The sequence below is a fragment of the Oreochromis niloticus genome, linkage group LG9 (genome assembly GCF_001858045.2).
Source record: "Oreochromis niloticus isolate F11D_XX linkage group LG9, O_niloticus_UMD_NMBU, whole genome shotgun sequence".
NCBI lineage: Eukaryota > Metazoa > Chordata > Actinopteri > Cichliformes > Cichlidae > Oreochromis > Oreochromis niloticus.
This window is the reverse complement of record NC_031974.2, coordinates 19,993,757-20,014,290: the sequence shown is the minus strand read 5'-3', so window position 1 is coordinate 20,014,290 and position 20,534 is coordinate 19,993,757. Positions and strand designations below refer to the sequence as shown.

The 20,534-nt window shown below is 42.2% G+C and overlaps 1 protein-coding gene across 6 annotated transcripts in view; it reads left to right on the top strand.

The window, feature by feature from the left end:
* Positions 1 to 20,534, top strand: part of eya1 (EYA transcriptional coactivator and phosphatase 1) — a 63,327-nt gene that overhangs the window by 34,595 nt on the left and 8,198 nt on the right. For 3 of the 6 annotated variants that reach the window (XM_005471799.4, XM_005471798.3, XM_005471800.3), the window contains exons 5-12: positions 918 to 984; positions 1,366 to 1,511; positions 2,378 to 2,515; positions 6,754 to 6,836; positions 8,233 to 8,419; positions 9,044 to 9,186; positions 9,916 to 9,999; positions 13,277 to 13,366. In XM_005471799.4, coding sequence (XP_005471856.1) covers positions 918 to 984; positions 1,366 to 1,511; positions 2,378 to 2,515; positions 6,754 to 6,836; positions 8,233 to 8,419; positions 9,044 to 9,186; positions 9,916 to 9,999; positions 13,277 to 13,366 — 938 coding nt within the window. The remainder of the gene's footprint in view (positions 1 to 917; positions 985 to 1,365; positions 1,512 to 2,377; positions 2,516 to 6,753; positions 6,837 to 8,232; positions 8,420 to 9,043; positions 9,187 to 9,915; positions 10,000 to 13,276; positions 13,367 to 20,534) is intronic. The other 3 variants (XM_019363240.2, XM_019363241.2, XM_019363242.2) reach the window with 2 other exon arrangements.

Below are 20,534 nucleotides of genomic sequence, written 5' to 3'. Positions count from 1 at the left end.
AAAAGTCATATTTAAAAATCAGTATTTCTGTGATTTACCATGAATAGCAGGCGGATGCTTAAAAAAATGTTTCCGTCTCAGTTTATTTCCCAACTTTGCACCTATCTACCTATCACCTAGCCTCACCTGCACAGTTTGACTGAAGATAGGGTTGATCTGTGAGGCGGCTTTGGGAGAAACCCTCTAACACTATATAGGAAAATGGAGTGAGACAGCTGATATTGCGCAATTTTACATACCCCACAGCTATAATTAGTGTAGTAATTTTAGAACTAATTTTACAAGTGAAGGCATATTATAGTTATTCTGATGAAGGCAGGGAATTGTACAAATATATACATTGTTGAAGATGGATGGAGTGAGTTTGAGCGTCCCCTGATTATTGCACAGAGAGGCCAGAGCCTCATACAGTATGACTGACAAAGGCAATCTTGTGTTAAATAATTTTTTCTGCACTCAAAATAAAAAAACTTGTAGATTTGTTTGTATTTCAACCTTAAGAGCCCCGGTGAAGCATATACTCATCACTGATGAAACGAGTAGCACTCCTTAGCTCCAATCAGTGACGTCACTTCAGATATGGCTGTGGCTAGAAAGACCCAAAGCATCTAAAGCCACAAGCCGAGACTGATTCAGGCCATCGTGTGTGTGTTTATACCAGTGGTTGTCATAGCGGCTCAGAAGTAGCTCAGAGATACATGGGTCAGCAGGAGGACCTGATGTTTTTACCTGATTATTTTGCTTCATTCTTGCTCTCCGGTTTTCAACCTTAAATAAGGTTACCAAAATAAATAGAGTAATGCAATGTAATTACTGTTTCCTTGGAATCCAGAAGTTCTGTTGGCAAAAGATAATATTTACCTTATTTCTTAATGTTTAAATATGTGCTTGCCTCTTTTCTTTTTAACTCTCCTCAGCTATTGGAACCAGTGGCTTCAGCCCAAGACAAACGCACCAGTTCTCTCCACAGATTTACCCTTCCAAGTAAGGTTTCTTTTATTTTTCTGTAAAAAAAATAAGCAGCATCCAACTTCATTTCGTTCTTTAATTAGATCCTTCTGCTAGATGGGGGTTTTCTGACTGGCTTTGTTTGCATGGGTGTCTGTAGCCAGCGCACTCTGAAATCTGTTGTAATTATTATCTTGCAAAAATTTCCTTTGCCATTTATTGTTCTTTCACTATGTATATGAGCTTTGCTATGCTGTCTATCTTACAGCTTGGCTGGGTGTTTAGAACGAAGTAGCTCAATCACAAAGAATTTGTCAGTTAGCAAAGTTTGTGTTATGGTTTTGGGGGTAAAACACGGGCCTCACTTTTCCTGCCTTCCTTTTCTCACTCTAGTTTCTTGTTTCTTTTCCCAAATAGCAGAACATATCCGCATATTCTTCCTACCCCTTCATCCCAAAATATGGCTGCGTATGGACAGGCGCAGTACACCACAGGAATGCAGCAGGCCGCAGCTTATGCTAGCTACCCCCAGCCTGGCCAGCCCTATGGCATACCAGCTTATGGTAAGATTAACACAAATGATTGCCTCCTCTTGCTAGAAAGAGTCTGTTAATAATGTCAGAGTTCTTGAAACTGTATTAACCCAAAGACTTGGAAATGCACGACTAATTTTTTTTTCTTCATGAAGTTTAGGAAAAGTACCTTGCTCATGTTCCCAGAATTCCTCCTGTACACCAAAACCAAGAGAGATGCTGAGTTGTTGTTTAGTGCCTGCATATTCTCTTGCAGTGCAATAGAAGAGAATTTGCTTATGAAGCTGTTCAGATAGATCAGAAAGATTACTGATATAAATCTGAAAACAAGAACTGGTTTCCTCTGGCATTGCAAGAGAAGCATAGAGTACATCGCTTACTGTAGACTTTATTTGTCCTAAGTCTTTGGAGTGTTTTGACCCCAGAAGACTCTCCAATATGTGGAGGAATTTACACTGTTTATTTGAATGAAGTCCTGCAATCTGCCATCGCTTAGAGACTACATTGTGACTGACTCAGCCAAAACAGTGGTCAGGGTAGCTCGCAAACACGGGCATAATGTTTTGTTACTTGTGCATCTTTTCATGTGACCTATGCTAAATGATAATAACAGTTATTAATAATATCATAAAATAAAACAAGCCTAATCCAAACATGCGTTCTGGTTTTCGAGCAAAGTAGTGTGCTGTTGTGCGGAGTGATGGAACTCAGCGCAAGATAAAATTTCCAAACAACAAATGATGAAAATCAGTAACAGATAATCACCAGTCATCCACTGTGATTAGTGTGTTATGCTAACAGACAGAGGTGGTGTCCCTTTGCTGTCCAGTGTAATTTAAAACTGTGTTGACTGTTGTCTGTGCATCAAACCGATCTGGTGTCACTAACTGATTTAGGTCCATTGTGGGCAGGCATAAAGACGGAGGGGGGTCTGAGTCAGTCCCAATCCCCGGGACAGACAGGCTTCCTAAGCTACAGCTCTGGCTTCACAACACCACAGACAGGACAGGCCCCCTACAGCTACCAGATGCAGGGTGAGGACATCATTGTGAATTCTTTGCTTTTTCTCCCAATTTTTCAGAAGTTTGACTTTGTGCGTTAGAAAACACGCCACAAGATGAAATACATTTTACTTAAACCCAACGGCATATGAAATAGATGGCAAACAATTTTTTTTTTTGCTGTTTCTTTAGTGAGTCTCTTTTTGGATGTAATGCACAAAATCCTGTCTTTATTTTCAGCCCTTCCAAATAAGGAATAAATTAGAAAAATAGCTCTCTGATGATGATTTATCTACATGCAGAGGAAGACTTATTCACAGCACAGCCCTCGCCCTCACCCTTGATAGTGGTTGCAACCCAGCGGTGTTATGTGCAGCCACAACGGCCGCCTTCCTTTCCTCTCCTCTCTTAAAAGAATCAACACAGATGGAAAAATGGCAAGCACTTAGGAGGCACCAGCCATGTCGCTCCCCAGCCTTTGTTTTTTCTCTCCCTGTGATCATATTTTCATTTGTTTAAGAACTGAGAACACAGAGATTTATGCCCTTGAAACCGATTAAGATGAGTTGTGCACCCTACACTCCCCCTTTTTGTGCTCTTTCTCTCCAGTCATACAGTTTAAATGTAGATCAGGCCTAATGCCCAGTGGAGTGTATCTGTTACACTCTTTCTGCTTCTCTCTGGTTCAGAAAGCCTCTGCACTGGGCAAGCTAGCTGCTAGTGCAGTCTTTGTATTCTCTCCTGTAATATCTAAAGTGTGACAGTTGAAATATCTCCACATGTTGCTGAAAAGCCCCCAGAGCATCTCACAATAAATAACACCAGCTCAGCAGCAGATGTGGCAGGGGAAGCCTCTCTTCCACGCCTCTTAACCAAATACAGTTGGCCACATTCAGAGATTTTGGAGCACACTTCACACCTGAAAAAAGGAGAGGCAGAGAGAAAAAGACGGGAACAAAAGTCAGAGCATGTGCGGCAGAGTGCACAAGCTGCTATCCTGCCCTTAGTGGTTTAACTCATGATGACAGTATTATGTTCCCATTCATCTTCTAAGTATTATGCTCTTACTCTGTCTTTCTTTTAACCTCCGTCTATCTCAGCCTCTCCCTCACTCTCTTCAGCTATCTCTGCCTATCTTTTCCCCCCATGTTAGCGTTAAGTGCGTTAGTAATTGACAGCCATGTAAGATGACAGATTGACCACTATTCTGGCCCTGGGTTCTCTAACTGTGGCTCTGGCCCTCCGCCACACCATCATCATTACTCTCTCCGGCCTATTGATCTGCCTGGGCAATGTGCCTCAGGCCCGGGTGTCCCAACCAAAGACTCCTTTTCCACATCTGATACTCCCCTTTCTTTCAGTGTCGCTGCCACCAGCCTGTGGCCAGCTGTCAAGGCAGAGGACGATTAGATTAATGTTTTTTGCTATTTGCTTTCATCTCTGATGCGATGGAGCTTTGTGTGGTTGCTAAAGTCAAGGCACCAAATCGTAAAGTGGACACTTGGGGCACTTTTTATGTAGGGCATTTCAGGGAGTATGGCGAAAAATATTAGAGAAGCGTAAACAGACAGAGACATTGTTTTTATTGTGGCGCTGAGCAGATGCTAATTAGGTGAATAATTGGGTTCCAGCATTCTGTCCCAATGGTAGTGCAAGCTGGAGAAGCTGAAGCCTTGGTTGCCTTTTAAAAGGAGAGCCCCATCTGGACTTGATAGGCTATTCCCAAGTGGGGCATACAAACTTCTGCTACAAATATTGTGCACTGATGATAGACATAGCCCATGGCAAGGGGACTGATCAAGCAAAGCAAATGGACTTCCAATTGTGGAGCCAGAAGGCAGGAGGGAAGGAGGAGAGGAGGGAGGGATGATGTCTGGTCCTGAGTGAGTGAACTAACTGGAGCAGGACAGGGGGAGGGAGAGAAAACATGCCCCCCGGGGAACCACAAGGCCCTTTCTTTCTCCCCCTGCTATAACCAGCACCACCACTCCAAACAGCATGGGCTCATTCTCACCGGGCTAGCGGGGGGTCCCCTCAGCTTTTATGTGGCTCCTTGTTCTCCACAGAGCAACCCTCAAACCTGCCAGCGAGAGCTTTTATGACTGTTTGAACTGTGCATTAGGCTAATTTGTTGTTCTTTGCGGCCCTTGCTCCTTATTTTTGTCTTATTGTTCAATTGAACCTTCGCAGTATGTTGAACTTTCTTCAGCGAATACAGGAAAGTTTTACGTATCTCCTTCCCCTTAAAATATTAAACAAGAAAAGAAAGAGCAGCGCTGATAATTACCAGGATGTAAAACATGCTGGAGGTAAAAACTGCACAAGCTGCACAAATAATTATTCAATTCTGGTAATTTAAAGGTATTTCTTTTATCTTTTAGCCACTATGCTGCAAGTGTAGCTTACTGACAAGTCAAAACTCAATGTCTTCATGCTGCTTTCGATGCACTGCCTTATCACCCCCGCACCCAACAAAAAAGACACACGCACAAAACACACATACACACTCCCCTCCACCCACACAGAAAAACTTCCCTAATCATTCCCCCCTTTCTGAAAGCTGCTTCATGTTTGTCACGGTGTGGGAGGGCCCTCCTGATGGGGCCAATGACCATAGGATGAAAGGAACTCCCTCTGTTTGTGTCTGACAACAAAGGTGTAATTACGTCCTCATTTAGGAACAGTAAATCTATCTCCTGCCTCGTTTTCACTGAAGCTGTGGGATACTTTCTAGGCCATGGTAGGATGACTACGGTTATAAGTAAAGAAGTTGTTTAAAGAATACGATGGCGGCACCCTTTTTATGTCCCCTACGGCTATGTGGACAAACAAGCTGCTTTTGTATGGACAGAAATGAGTAACTAAGCCCACTGTTTTTTGGGCTCAGTGTTTTTTAACAATTTATTTGGAATGAAATAATTAAAATTGAATCATCTGTCACTGAGTAGAGAGAGTGACCAGAACTGACCAAAAACCCTTGATTTTTAGTTTTGTTTATTTTAATGTGTGCATTACACTATTGGCAGAATAATTTGCTTATACTAAACTCCACAAGTAATCATTTCTTAATTGCAGTCATTATTTTGGATCACAATTAATTACACTTGAGTTGATGAGAAATCTGCACATAAAAGTCACATCAACACATCGTGGCCCCTACTCACAGCTTTTCCAATGAGTATTTTGCAATTAAACTTCTTTATAAACACGAATATTGCTCATTTGCTCAAATGGGAATCCCCTTCACTACATCTTTGTAATGGATAAACTAGTTTTATTTAGTTGACCAGTTTGCAGTCATTGTTTGCGATTATATAAATATTTGAGTTCAGTTTAATGCCGTTAAGCCTTGGGCAATAAAATCTGGGAAATTCTCTTTCTTTCTTTTTTTCTTTCTTTTTTTTACGGTTTGAAGTAACATTTATATATTAATTCGTGGATCGAAGTATACAAATGAAGACAGATTTTTATGTAAATTATTCAGTTCTTTGAAACTCCACAATAACTGTTATCTCAAGAATTAGGATCTGGTTTCTCTACCAGTGTATGACCCCTTTAAGCTGTCCCTCCTGCTGTTCTCTGACTTGACATGACAGTACAGGTGGATGGCCACTGAGGAGAGATGTTGTGTCCCAGAGGGCAGCTGCTGCTGTCCTATGCTACAAATCATAGCATGTATGATATTAGAGCATTAGATACTATCGACCCTTTTGAGTGATTTAATTACCCAGAAGAACCATACTTTGAACGAGTGGAAAGGAGAAGCATACATATTCATCAGGGCTGGATTTCAGTAGCACACCATGCCAGAGCTGCTCACCCTAACTTCAACCCTCTTTTCATATACGTCTCTGTCACTATACCCCCCCACCTCCTACTCATGTCCCGTCCAGAGTGCATCCACCGTTTCCACCCCCTTTACTCAACACCACCCTTCGGTAACTCGCACACAACAGTCTCTTGTGTTCTTCACATTGTGCGGGCTTGGAAGCAGGTTTTGCCCCCCCAGCTCTGCACTGTCATTCATCAGGCCTGATCCAATCACAGATAAGGGAGGAAGAGCAGAAAGATAAGGCCACTGTTTGGAGCTCTCCCTGAGGCCTCCCTCTGTTCACCTACTCAAATAGTTGTTTCAAGATGAATCTTTTTTCCCCCCTCCTAACAATGCACCATTTTATTTCTGTCGCTGCATCGAGTTTTACACTACTGCAGATTCAATTTTGTCTTTTGATGTACCATAACTTAAAGTTCCAATGTTTTTCTCCCCATAGGTGGGACTTTCACAACAACGTCAGGATTATACACAGGAAATAACTCCCTGACAAACTCAACTGGCTTCAACAGCACGCAACAGGTAGCTGCGGATTTCCCCCTTATCTCCTTATTCCTCTAATCTGGTATCAATTTGCAGCTATCATTTTATACTTGAGGTTTGAACTGCAAGCTCAGATCTTGGAAATCTTCATGAAACATGCGTACTCAATATGCTACATTTCACCCATGACACATTCAGACATAAATCATTCACAATGTCAAAAGCTTTGTACACAGGCTTATCTACCGTACCTCCTCCAACACATGTATATTATGCCACAGAGGAAAGGAGGAGGGGAAAAAACAAGACAGATCGTTGTCCAGATGTAGGACAGAACAGAACATGTGTTTGCATTTATTTTTTGGAATCTGCACTGTAAAGTAGCAACACTGGTGCAGGGCATTTCTCAGATTACCCTGCCAAACCACCTAGTTATTTTCTTCAATTCTGCTACCTTTTGTCTTTCTGTCTGCCTCTGTGTTTTGATCTAAATCTTCCCTCTAACATCCCATTGAACTTATCATTCCATTTGACTCTTTTTTATGTATCCCTGCTCAGACATGCACTTCTTCTCTGAACATGTTGACTTTATGTCTGAGTGAGCACCCTGGTAATACTTATGTAAAAGTCACAATGGCAGTATTATGACGTTGGTCCTAGTAAGGCTAATATATCTTCATTTGCATTTGCAGACAAGCAACCATAGGATCGTGACCCATTGTCTGGAAAGCAGCTTAGAAATAAGTCCAGCCTTTTGCACGCTTGGAGCTGGGCAGGCTTTTGGACAGAAACATAAGAAAAGGGAATTTAAGAAAAGGATTCCCTAAAAGTCATGAACTAGCCATGGAGATGATAATGTTAAACGAGATGCAGTGAACTTAGAACAAATTCTTCAAAGAAATTTTGAAGCTGATGTCTCTTTTAACTCTGTCATCTCCATTACCACAGCACCATCGCCACAAACCATGAACAGACACCCCAGTGCTGTCCAGTTTTGAGTGTATGACATCATGTGTGTAACGTCTCTTTTCATCACTATCAGGAAGATGTCTGAATGAAACCTTGAGGGACACTGACACACAAGTGACCTACAGAGTTGTGTCAAATTAAAGGAAAAAGCTGAACACTTACCCCTTACAATGCTCTTAGAGGGAAAAGTACAATAGGGGTTACTAAAAAGTTGTTCTAAGTGATCATCTGTATCCTGAAATGAAAATCATGAGTGTTCTTCCCCAGAAAGAAAAATCTTTTAGCTGAATGTTGATCTCTTCCGCCAGTAAAGTTTAGACTCTTGTAGAATTAATATTAAGGTGTATTCAAGCTGTTTTGGCTGCAATTTATTCCCTTACATGTGTTTGACTAAATGAAATGCCATCACTTTAATCAACTAATTAAAATTGATCAACTTCTTCAATTTACCCTACTTACTCCACAGGACTACCCAAGTTATCCAGCCTTCGGCCAGGGCCAGTATGCTCAGTATTATAACAGCTCACCCTACACTTCACCCTACATGACAAGTAACAACACCAGCCCCAGCACGCCCTCAACCACCACTACCTACACCCTCCAGGAACCACCCGCTGGCATCACCAGCCAAGCCCTCACAGACAACCCTGCAGGTAGGAATTAAACCTCAGCTAGACCTGCCTTGTATAACCTGAATATCACGAGTTTGATTCTGGTAAGAGGCCTCTTGGAATTTGCTCTCCATAGCAGAGAAAATGTTCACTTCTACCACATAAGAACAGGACAGTTTGAGCCACTACATCTAGTGGTGAGATAAAACAGAAATCAGATGTAAGATTTTCCATAATTTCATGTGACATTAATGCATCATCTTGCAACTGAGATTGTATATATTATAAGCCACTCAGAATTTTATGACTGCATTTGAAATTGTCATCATTCACACTGAAGACAGCTGGCTTTAACTAAATATAATTTCATACTTCCATCATTCAATTTAGATAAATGACATTTTAGCTATTTCCAGTTGACATGCACTCCATTACCTCTTGTTTATTAAATCAGTATGGCGCACAGTAGCTTTTATTATTTGTTCTGCATCTGATTTATGACATGCTTGTTACCTGCAGTCTTATAAGTTATGTCTCCTGCAGGATGCTGTCTGTCCTCCATCAAGACAAATGGTCCCTTTAAACATCTTTTCTAAAAGCAAATAGAAGCTCGTCTTCGGTGCGCTCTTTTAATACTCCCCTTCCTCCTTCTTTCCTTCCTTTCAGGAGAGTACAGTACCATCCACAGTCCATCAACCCCCATTAAAGATTCAGATTCAGATCGATTGCGCCGAGCCTCGGATGGAAAGTCACGTGGCCGTGGAAGAAGGAACAACAACCCATCACCGCCGCCCGACTCTGACCTTGAGGTAGGGTGAACCCGCTACCTTGGCGACAGACAGCCTCGCCCTGTCTGAGACACATGGACACTAATCCACTTACCATATGGCTGCCATACCAACTTTAACACTTGATGGGCATTAATACTTAAAGACGTGATTCCTTAACTATAAATGCATTATTAATGCATTGTGGAATATATGAGTCATCACTAAACGCATATCATCTATAAAGGGCTTTGTATATCGTGTAAATAAACAATAAGGCATGTGATTAAGTGAGTCATCACTGATGAGATACGTACTACATATATACCACTCACTGAAGGCTGCTCACTAGCTGTTGCTTAAAGTGGTGTTATTGCCCACTTTGATAGTGACCATGTGTCAAAACAAACTTGCTGTAATTTCGAGGACTCTTCATTAATATGTTATTCATTTGACTGAGGATAATAGCAGCCATTAAAGACACTGACATCATGGCATGTTAACATATCTAGTTAATTAGTTTGTCACTATTGATTACTCTAATGTAAAGGGCATGGGGTGGAAAGTGTGTAGTGGGGTGATGAGAGAAGTGTTGCGGTGACCAACCCAAGCAAATGGATCCTGGTCCCTGTGGCACACGAATACGCTCCTGGCCTATTGACCAGGAGGATCACCTTGCAGCCCTACAGAGTGCACCATTGATTTTGCCTCTTTTTTTTCTCTGTTTTTCTTTGTTTCTTTCTCCCCCACCTCTGCCCCCCATCTCTCCAGCGAGTTTTCATCTGGGACCTAGATGAAACAATCATCATTTTCCATTCCTTGCTTACGGGTTCTTATGCCAACAGATACGGACGGGTGAGTGACATCAGACTCTGGCAGTAGCCATTCACTTTATCAGCAAAATGCATAAATATTAAAAGGAGGGGGGAGAGGATAGATTTCACTTTGCTCTAACCCCACAGTGAGACGATAGAGCAGAACTCAATGTATAGATAATTGCTTCTTCTTCTTTTTTGAAATGAGTCCAATCGGATCTGACAAAAACCCGACTACTCTTTGCAGCTGTTGGGGCTCTGCATGGCCCGTCCAGGCCCGGCTGTAGGGGCTCACAACAGTTGCACTCTGGATGTCTATTGACACATCTTGAGTGTTCCTTTCTCCTTAAGAAATGCCACATTGTTAGTTTAATTAAGTGCTTCTCAATCCATCCTTTTCAGGCAGGGATCTCCCTGGAGACCCTGGCAGGAGAGTGAGTCCACTAAATACAGCCCAGCCAGAACTCAAACTAGAGCTTAGAAATTCTGCCAAACCTGGCTTAATTAAGACTCAACAAATATGTATGTATTAACAAACATATATTTTTATTATTATATTTTTATTATTATAGCAATAGGTCGTTTCTATCCCATGTAACTTTGTGCGCTCGTGAAATGGAGAGTTTACTTTTCCAGGCTTTTCTATTTGTTGTTTCATGTAAATTGCTTCTCTAAATTTAAACCTTCAAAACAAATAATTTGGGAAATAAGCCAGAATGCTTTTCTCATGGTTATATTGAGGTCATAGGTTCCTTTAAAGCACATCATCCTGTCTGTTTTTCCCCTTCTAGATATAAAAACTTACTTCAATATGAAATTCATAAACTAATATGCATTTTATTTTATTTGTTTTAGAGCAGTGGGTGTTTTTTTTTAAATCACCACATGTTTTGGCAAGTTGAAAATGACATATTACTCCTCCTATGTCAGAGAGCTTAGCGTCTGCGGCCCATGCTCTGTGCCTTTGTTCTGGTATGAGGGGGTGTTTGATGGGGGTAGTGTTTTGTTTTGGGGGTGAAAGAGGGCTGCCCCACGACCCTTTACTGTTTATTTACTTTATTCCCAGCCCTGCCTGCTGCGTAAAGAGAGAGCTAAAGCTTAGGGAGCTGTGGCTCCGTCATGAGGGTCTCTTGCACCATGCACACACATAATCACACATAGGGTCTCCAGTGTGCTCCTCTGAAACTCCATAATGGCCCGTTCCATCAGAGCTCGTATAGGATGCGACAGCTAACTAGAGCCACTCACTCTGGATTTTTTCATTTGTTCTCTGTTTTTCTTCCTCTCTGCCCATTTTACTCACTTTGTAACCCATTTTTTTGTCCCTCTGCCATGCCCTTATCTGAAATACAGATCTATAAACTCCCTTAGAAAAGAAAGTTAAGACTAACAACCAACACAACCATTCCACCCCCTTCTCCTCCTTTCTGGCTTTCATTGATGCCAGGCATAAACAAAAAAGATACAAAACAGTTTTCCCTCCTAGCTGCTCTAAACTTGCTATAAATAGATGTGTATCTGAGTGAGTGCACATCCACACTTTCGCTCACTCACTGTGACCTCCCACCCGCGCTCTCTCTGACTTTTTTTTCTCTCCCTCTCTCTCTCTCTCCCTCATACACATAAACACACTGCTGTTCTTATCAGCTCTTTTAATTGGCATCAAGGCAGCTCACCCCCATAAAGCTGATGGCTAAGGCCAGCTGTGCTGGTACTGGGCTGGCCAGAGCTAGAGCTTAAAGTGGGTGGGGATGGGGGTTGTTATTGGTAAGGGGCTTGAGGGTGGAGGGGGAGGCTTGGCGTCCCCCTAAAGGCACTGACATCTCAGGACAGGTGGTGCTGGAGCAGTGACAGCAGCAGCACTTTGGCCTTCTGGCCTGCTTGTATTCTTAACTCCCTCACTGACTGATTGTTTAGATTTAATTGGAAAGGATTCACTTGTGCAGAAAAGGCAGCCTTTTCCCACCAAACCAGTCCATAAGAGTGCATCACCTAACAGTGCCAGAGGTTGGGAAGAGGGAGCTGGTAGCCATTTTCATGTGGGAGGCTAATTATTTTTGATGAATTCTTACTGAAAGATTGATTCAAACTGGGAGGTTGAGAGGAAGGAGAAAGCCTCTAGAAGTGGGGATTGAGCTCTACTTGTGTGGTTTGTACTCTGTCATTTTAGAGAAAACATAAGCATTGTGGGGTGTGACAGCTAATCACTGGAAAGCTCAGGTGTGTCTTTAGGTGGTTTAACTCTGTAATCCCTGCTTCTGGTCCTGCCTGGCTTGTCTCTAATACAGGTCTCACCCAGCTGCAGGAAAACCTCCTCCTCCACAGGAAGCTTTTGTCTTGACTTCGTCCTTTGCTTGCTGAGGACATTTTGCTGATTTGAGACTTAAAATAAAAGGCATTCAATATCTATGAAAACAAACAAGCACAAAAAAAGAATGTAAACATATCTCTCAAGTTAGTTAATTAATAGTAATATTAATATATATGAAACCCCAAAACTAAAACAACAACAAACAATGGACAATTTTATAATCATAAGAAGTGTCATTACAATTACAGTCATTAGGGTTTATAATTTTTTAGATGTTCATGTGAGAATCCACTGATGACATTTTGCCTATACGTTAACTTTTTAAAAGGAAAACTGCACACATTGTCACAGGCTCATTAACTATTTACAGTGTTGTTCACTCCTCTCTTGGTATTATCTTACAGACAGTGCAGCCATATCACCATTGCAGCACGTGTCACATTGCTGACAGAGATCACGATTTAAGGAGGAATTTGTAGTTGTGCCCGATATAGGGATTGATATAATGGTTGTATTATTTTGCAGTTTTAATTTTGAACACACAGAGTGACTGTCAGATAACTAAAGAAACTTTACAGGGAATCGTATTTTATCATGTAGAGAGCAATCAGATGATGCATCAGGACAACTATGTGGAGAATGGGCTATTTACGATGAGGCTGTGACCCCGGCTCTTCCATTTAACTGCCCCTCCCAAGAAGAGGCATGGTTTTACTCCGTTCATTCTGTCTGTCTGTGGCATTTCTGATGACTATTCTGGTCCCTTTCAGAGGGTCGTAAACAGAGGCTGAAACTTTCAGGTGCGCCTAATGTCTTCTTTTATGGGAATACCTTGCTGTAGAATTTAAAGGGATTTCTGTGTTAATTGACAGATTTGCAGGGAACTTCATTATTTACTGTTCTGCATTGCTTCATCTGCTTCTTCAAACATACAGTATACACACACACACACTTGCGATTCAGAATGATGTGGTTTGATTTAATTAGTTTTGTCTGTTTTCTTTAGGACCCGCCAACATCTGTATCGTTAGGCCTTAGGATGGAAGAAATGATCTTCAACTTGGCCGACACGCACTTATTCTTTAACGACTTAGAGGTGAGTCCGTTTGTGTGTGTTTTACTCTGGTATGTTTTGTTTCTGCACAATTGCCTTCTGTTTACGTTCTGATGATTTTAGTGGCCAGAGGAGTGGATGTGCTGGGGTGTGAGAATTTTTTAGTAAAAGGAGCAACTGCTACGTAGCGTAGAGCCTCTTTTGCTAATCTCTTAGTAATCTATCCCATAAGCGATGGCATGAATTTTACATGCGCTGTCAGTCTCCTGGGTCACCAGCCCTGCCCCCCACCTCCACTGTCTTCCCACTCCCGTGGCAGCTAGTCCAATTTGTCAGGCTCTAGTGTTTCTGTGGCTGCTCTGTCTGTGTGTCATGCTGTGTGCTTGGTGTCGCTGTCCACCTACACCACACCACAGACCCCTCCGTCACAGCATGAAATCCCCGCCACCTCCCCTCCCTTGCCCCCCTGATTCATGTACAGTTAGTGTAAAATCTTCCCCTGGGGCACAGGAATAGAAGGATCAGGCGTGGAGAAAAATGTGTGTCACATTTGTTTCGACAAATGTGACACACACTTCATGCATGGGTATGAAGCATACCCTCTGTGCAGATTCAAATGTCAAACCCAACTTACTAGCAACTGTCCACAAATTTATCACATTTTTGATATCCACAGTTTTTTTGTCCACGCCTCAACGTTTTTCTCCCGGTGAATCTGATCCCACCGGCCCTGCTCTTTTCCTCAGAGTCCTGCTTTATGCTGACCTCACAGGAGAGGAAATGTTTTGTTTGATACTTAAGTGTGAAGAGATCTGTGGCCGGCCTGCCAAGTCTCATTACTCACCACCATGTTCGGCTGTGCTACATGAAGCAAGCCCAAGAACGAGCAAAAAACATGGGAGACAGAGAAAGAAAATATGCATACTCCCCCAAACAGACAAGCGACTGAGATTCCAAGTGCAGTCATCGTGATCAAAGTTAATTGGCTACAATTGGCTGGTTAAATATTTCCTTATGCCCTGGCCATGTAGAAGCTGTTCTAGCTGCACTTTATTTAATAGATGTGCCCCAATCATTTGAAAAAAATGGCACTTTGTGACAATGCTTAAATGTGGTTTTGCTCAACATCTGTCCCGTGTTTTGATCCTTTCATGTGCTTTGAAAGTGTTCACAGCTGAATTGGCAGCTCAGTCTACTTCAAAACTCCAGCACACACATTTCTTCTGCTCTGTCTCAGCAACAGTATTATTTGATTTTGTGTTTAGGCTTTAAGGACTCAATTTTTTCAGCTTTAACTGGTGTAGTATGCTTATGTAGGGATGCTTTTTACAGTGTCCAGTGTAAAGATGTCTCTGCAGATTCTGCAGTGATTGTCACTAACAATCATACCAGAGGAGGATTGACATTCTCTTGAAGGCATATTGATCTCTCCTCTTAAGCTGAGCAGGGCCAGTGTGAGTGTTAAGTGCCAGGTCTCAGCAATGCCTAACCAGTTGTATTTCCTCTTTGCTGATTTACGGTCCTGCATCTCAGATAGAGCCAAGTAGAGTCCAACTATAAATACCACAGCCAGCAGCAGTTATGTATTTAAGCATGTGCAGAAATGCATATGGTCCATCTAATTTGGTCTAAGCCATAAAGGGAGACCCCAGAGGCTGTGCAGAAACACAGGTGCAGAGTTAGTGGCCTGACGGTGTGTGAGTGGTCCATCTAAGTCTTAACACTGTCGTTCTGACAGCCACTGCAGGAGGATATTAAATAGGAGCTCAATAAAATTTCAGTGTGTATAATTCCTAATTGCTTTAATTTAAATATGGTTTCTTTTTTTAAAATTAGATTCAACATTTTTTAAACATTAGGCTGCTTTATAGGACATCTAAAAACCACAATTAAGCATAATATTGTACTGAGTCTGCAGAGGCCACATGCCACAGGCCACAGCGTATAATGCGTGTTAGTGTGTGTGTATATCTGTGTGTGAATAGAGGCTGGACTGTGTTGATAGAGCTGGTGAGTGACGATTCAGGGGAAAGTCATAAAAAGAAAGAGGGCATGCCGAAGGGGTCAACAGGGATCAGTTTCCCCCTTATGTCTCTCTCTCTCTCCCTCGCCCTTTTTCCTCCAACCATTTTTTTCTGGATCAGCACTCTCATGTTTTTGTTCACTGTTTTTTTAGATGAGTCCCAGAAATACTGAAGTTTCACTAAAAGACCTCCCTTCCCAACTTGCACGCGCAATTCTCTCAATCGATTGTCCCACACAAGCCATTTGTTATTAAGCTCTATTATAAAGGAAGGGTGCATGATTGTATTAACAGTACGATCTGTTTTCTATCATCAAAAATGCTCAGTATAGAATAATCCATACTGAGGCGATCTCAGCTCTATTCATTTTTTTTCTTCTGGTTAGAAAAATTGTATTTCAGTATTTACAGAAATAAGCAAATGCTTACTTTATTACAATTTGTAAAACAAAACAAATACTGGTTGTAATCAGTAACAATATCTCTAATACAATGTAATGGTGAGGGGTTTTTTTGTTTTTTTTCAGTATCATACTCTGACAATACAAAACCTGTTATGATTTTTGTTCATATACCCCATTTTTGAAATATAGCAGATTTGCTCACTGAATGCCTTTGTGGCAGGGGATTGCATGTGGAGTTAATTGATGGTCTGAAGTGATGTGTATAATGAAGTCCACTGAGGCTGAGCGCATAGAGAAGACTGACAGCTCTGCTGTGGCTCGGGGTGTGAGTTTACTGTAGGTGTGCTGCTCTAGGCCGAACTCTAATGCTGAGCAGTATGTGGGAACCAGGGGCCTCTTTCTCGCTGGCCGAGCCCCCTGTGTTCCCCTCTCAGTGGGGTACGGGGGCTGCCGTCTCCCGCCTCCTTGGGTGAGAAAACAACCCTCCCTGTCTGGAGAATAAAGGCCATGGGGGCAAACCACTCACAGGGCAAGAGAGGGGGAGAGGTCTCTAAAGGTGGGAACATTTTAAATTAGTCCACTGATGCCTCTGTGCTGTGTGCAGCGCACACTCAGACACTCTAAACACATGGAGCTATACCCACACACATATGGAAACGCATGCATACTGTACGTAAGTGTATAATCAAATGCTGACATTCACACACACATGCCTGTGTAACAATCCTGTAACACTGTAAGCTGACTACCTTTTATAGCTCCCAGCCTGCAGTCACAGGGTTGAAAACTCCTCTGTCACTTTCACCCAGGGGCTGCCTGTTAATGAGAGATGCTGTGAAACACACGGTTACCTTTTCCTACTGGCTGAAATGGCCCTCCAGAGCCTCTTATTGTGGAGCCTTTCTGTTGGTTTTATGTCCCACTTTAGAAATACAGTCCTGTACTTGCAATTCTATATGACTGGTAGCTTTATTGTGTTTTTAGTGATAGTTTATTTCTTGGTGATTTTATTCCTGGGAAAGCAGGGCTGTGATGCTAGCTGTGATTTTCATTGAATCACAAAATTAAGTCATGCACTTGATCAGTTACCAATTAGCACTACAGCAGAATTAGTGATTATTTGTATATTCATGGGAAATCAAAAACACAACACTATCATAAAGTATTTCGAAAATTATTCATGTTTTAAATTTCATGAGTTTATGTCAGTTAGACACCATTATAATAGCACATAAATCTGTGAAGATCTGCACCAGTAAAAAGCTTGGAAACCAGAAATTACAACTTTACATTTACATTTATTAACTTTCACCATGCTGCCGAAACCAAACTACAACATTTTTATATGTGGTATATTTTGTCAGATGGGCTTCTTTGGGTCTGCGCACAGTGATGTGGTTATTTTAATCATTTGCTTGGCCACTGATCCTGCACTCAGACATAACTCCATCAGGTTTCAAGGCGGGGTTGATGGTGTGTTTTGGGAGGACTACAAACAGAAAGTGGTGGTTTCAAAGCCATCCTGTCAATCTATGCTCCACAGAAGTCCACATCAACCCAATCCTCCACTATCCTCAAACAGCTGATTCATACCCCACTAAGGGTTGAGGGTTCATGGAAAATATAACATTACTGTCTTGTGACAAATGAGGAAATTTTACAGGAGATTTCTGGTCTTGCGTTAAAAAGAAAGATGCAACACCTGCACAACGTGATTTGTGTAGGAAGAGATAGGAACGTGCACAGATTTGTCCAAACAACAGACCACTCGGCAGGGATAAACTCCTCCACTCCGGATTTGTTCATTGCTGGGGGAAAATGCTGAAATGACTGAGATTTGATATGGCATTTAATGTTGCTCTCCTTGAGGTGCGGTTTGGATGTGAAGTGCCAAAAATAAGAAATAATGAGGAGCAGCTCATCTATCACACAGAACTAATTTATACTTTTTGTTGCCTACCTGTGGGGTGTGCTTTTTTTTTTCTTTCTTTCTTTTCTAACTTTAAGATACAGAGCTCTAGAAAACATTTTGTTAAAATGCAGTTTGCTTCCCTCTGTGCCCCCTTTCCTGGTTGTTGGATTTTTTTTAAAACCAGCATAGACTTACCTGTGCTTTGTTTGGCACTGCTGTTTGAATTCCATGACTGTTCAAGCACAGATTGTGGATTGGAATGAAGTGGGTTTGAAGAACTCTCCCTTTGTTACCCACATCCTGTGTTTGACCCCCAGATAATCACAGGCCCCCCTCCCATCTGCACCCTCCTCACCCCCCTAGACAGGGGTGCCTTTGGTGGGAACAGAGAAGGAAGTTGCTGGGGGTCACAGACCACTGGGGGTGGGGGGGTGACAGCCTCTACCGGCAGAGTGGCAGCATTGAGAACCTGCGAACCATGGATGAGCCTTTTTCACATGGCATTAGCCTGTAGGGTCACAGGGAATTTCGCGATGATGGCTGTTATCGCTCACACTGTGGTGTGGGGTGGGGTGGGTGGCCAAAACACACAGCTCACCTGAGAGAGAAGATGAGATAGGGGGAGAGAGGGGGCGGCTTGGATCTAAAAAGTGGACACTATTGTGTGGCAGTGACCTAGACCTTCATCGGGGGGGGTAATGGTCAAAGAGGGAGTAAACATGGACCTTTCTGTGTTTTGGTAGCATGCATTGCAGAGTTACCCCGTCTTTCTTCTCCCTACCTCTGACTGCTGCAGTCACCACTCTGAGCTCGATCCAGGGCTACAGGAAGACTCATGCCGTCATCGCTGATTGCTTAATGACAGATGCCAAGGGAACAAAGAGGGCTCTGATAACTTCCTCCCCAGTGAAAGGTTTTCAGCAGACTAGTGGAAAGACAGACAGAAAAAGGAAGAGAGAGTGAATGATGCCGAGATGGAAGCATCCTGTCTTCAATTCTTTTCTTTTTTTTAGTTTGTGTTTTTCTCTTTCCTGTACAGATAAAAACTGCTCGGTAGCTGAATGAACTCTGATAAAAGAAAAGAACGCCGCTGATGAATTTCACAGAAAGTCTTGGTGTTTGCATAAGGAGCAATTGCAATTGCTTCTGGTGGAGGGTCTTCACTTCTTAGTACAGTAGGAACATCTGGTGTAAGTTAGCAGTGATTGTAGGTTTTAGAAAGACCACTGTTTGCTTGGTGAGGGAAGAACGGGGGATTCAGTGGAAAAGAGGTGTTCAAAAAGTTCTAAGAAATTCTGACTGCCCCTCAATGTGCCACCGTCATGAAAGCCTGTCAGTCTATAGTTAGGATTATACAAACAAAATAACTTCAAGACCCTATAATTTATTATCTTTATGAAGTCCTGCACGACTGCAAATAAACTGCTCCTTCATAATGTGGCAATATATAAGTCATAAATTATTATGGTCGTGTGATTAAATACATTTTTTATTTGCCCTCTTTTGACTGAATTTCCACAAACTATTGTAAAATCCACAGCCTGCTAGTGTTTCCTTCGTTCTGTCCTCTTCGACCTGCTCTGTTCATGGCCCTGTGGTGTTTATGAGGCCTTCAGAAGTGGCTCCTAATGAGTATGTGTAAGAGTTACTGTACGACATTACCCACAGCAACCTCCTCTATTAGCTTTCCCAGGGAGCCAGTGCAGAGGTTTATGCCAGCCCCAGCTGGGAAACGTAATTGTTGAGTTGAGTCTTCTCATTCATCCAGCAACCCACAATGCACACACACACACACCAAAAAATTCTATCTGGATTTCCAAAAGCCTTTTCATCTATTAATAAAGCATTGTAACATAATCAAAAAACTATGTAAACATTTCAGAAACAATGAAGTTGAAACGGTGCAGACATTTAAACTCCAAAACCCTGTCTTTTTCTTGGCCCCTTCGAATATTTAACACTTTACATTTGTTGGGGTTTGATGTGTTTATTAGGTTTAAATATTTGGACCCATCCATGAAAAATCATTCGTAATCAGGCAGCAGGTATAATGGCTCCAGTTAGGCCTAATTACAGAGACATATTAATGTGCTTCATGCCATAGTGAAGTATCGCTTGTACGACCTAAAATAGCTCCATTATTAACGTGCTAACAATGCTCTCAGATATGCTTTGATACACGCTCGCTGTCATACTCTGAAAGAAAACATTACGAGTGAAGAATATGGGGAGCTGTTTTAAACAAGGCTCAATAAAGTGGGATATAATTTGGGATATAATTTTGTAACCAAATCAGAGAAATTAGTGGGAGAAGCTGCTCGTCAGCCTATTGTGTCTGCTTCTAAGCAGATCATTACTAGACAACAGAGCATTCCAGTCACTTATGTCAAAATGGGAGGTCTTTAAAAGGAAGCTTAATGAGGTGCTTAACCCAGGATGCTGTTTTTGTTTTCTGAAACAAGCACACACGCCTCTACTACTTAAGGAATTACGTGCAACAATATGCCTGGGTTGAGAGCTATTCTCAGGAAAATTTGGGGATTATTTGTGAACACAAATTATCTACAAGTTTGTTGGCAACAGACCCTCAAGCTGGGACAAATTGTCGAGTTCTTCAACTATTAAAGATCTGCCAGCGAGTGTCTGGAAACAGATTAGGCCGACAGAGCAACAAGTCCCCACTTGCACCCCATGTCAGTTGGCAGTTCATCTTCTGAAACACATTGCTTCAAACTCACTCCATGTGAGGTCACTTTGGGCTCTATCCCCCAGCCTTTACCCGTTTCTCTTCTCCATCTCCACCTCTCTACCCTTCCACCCCCTTATCGGGGTGCCAGAGCCCCAGAGAGGAGGGGAGAGGGGTCACGGGGT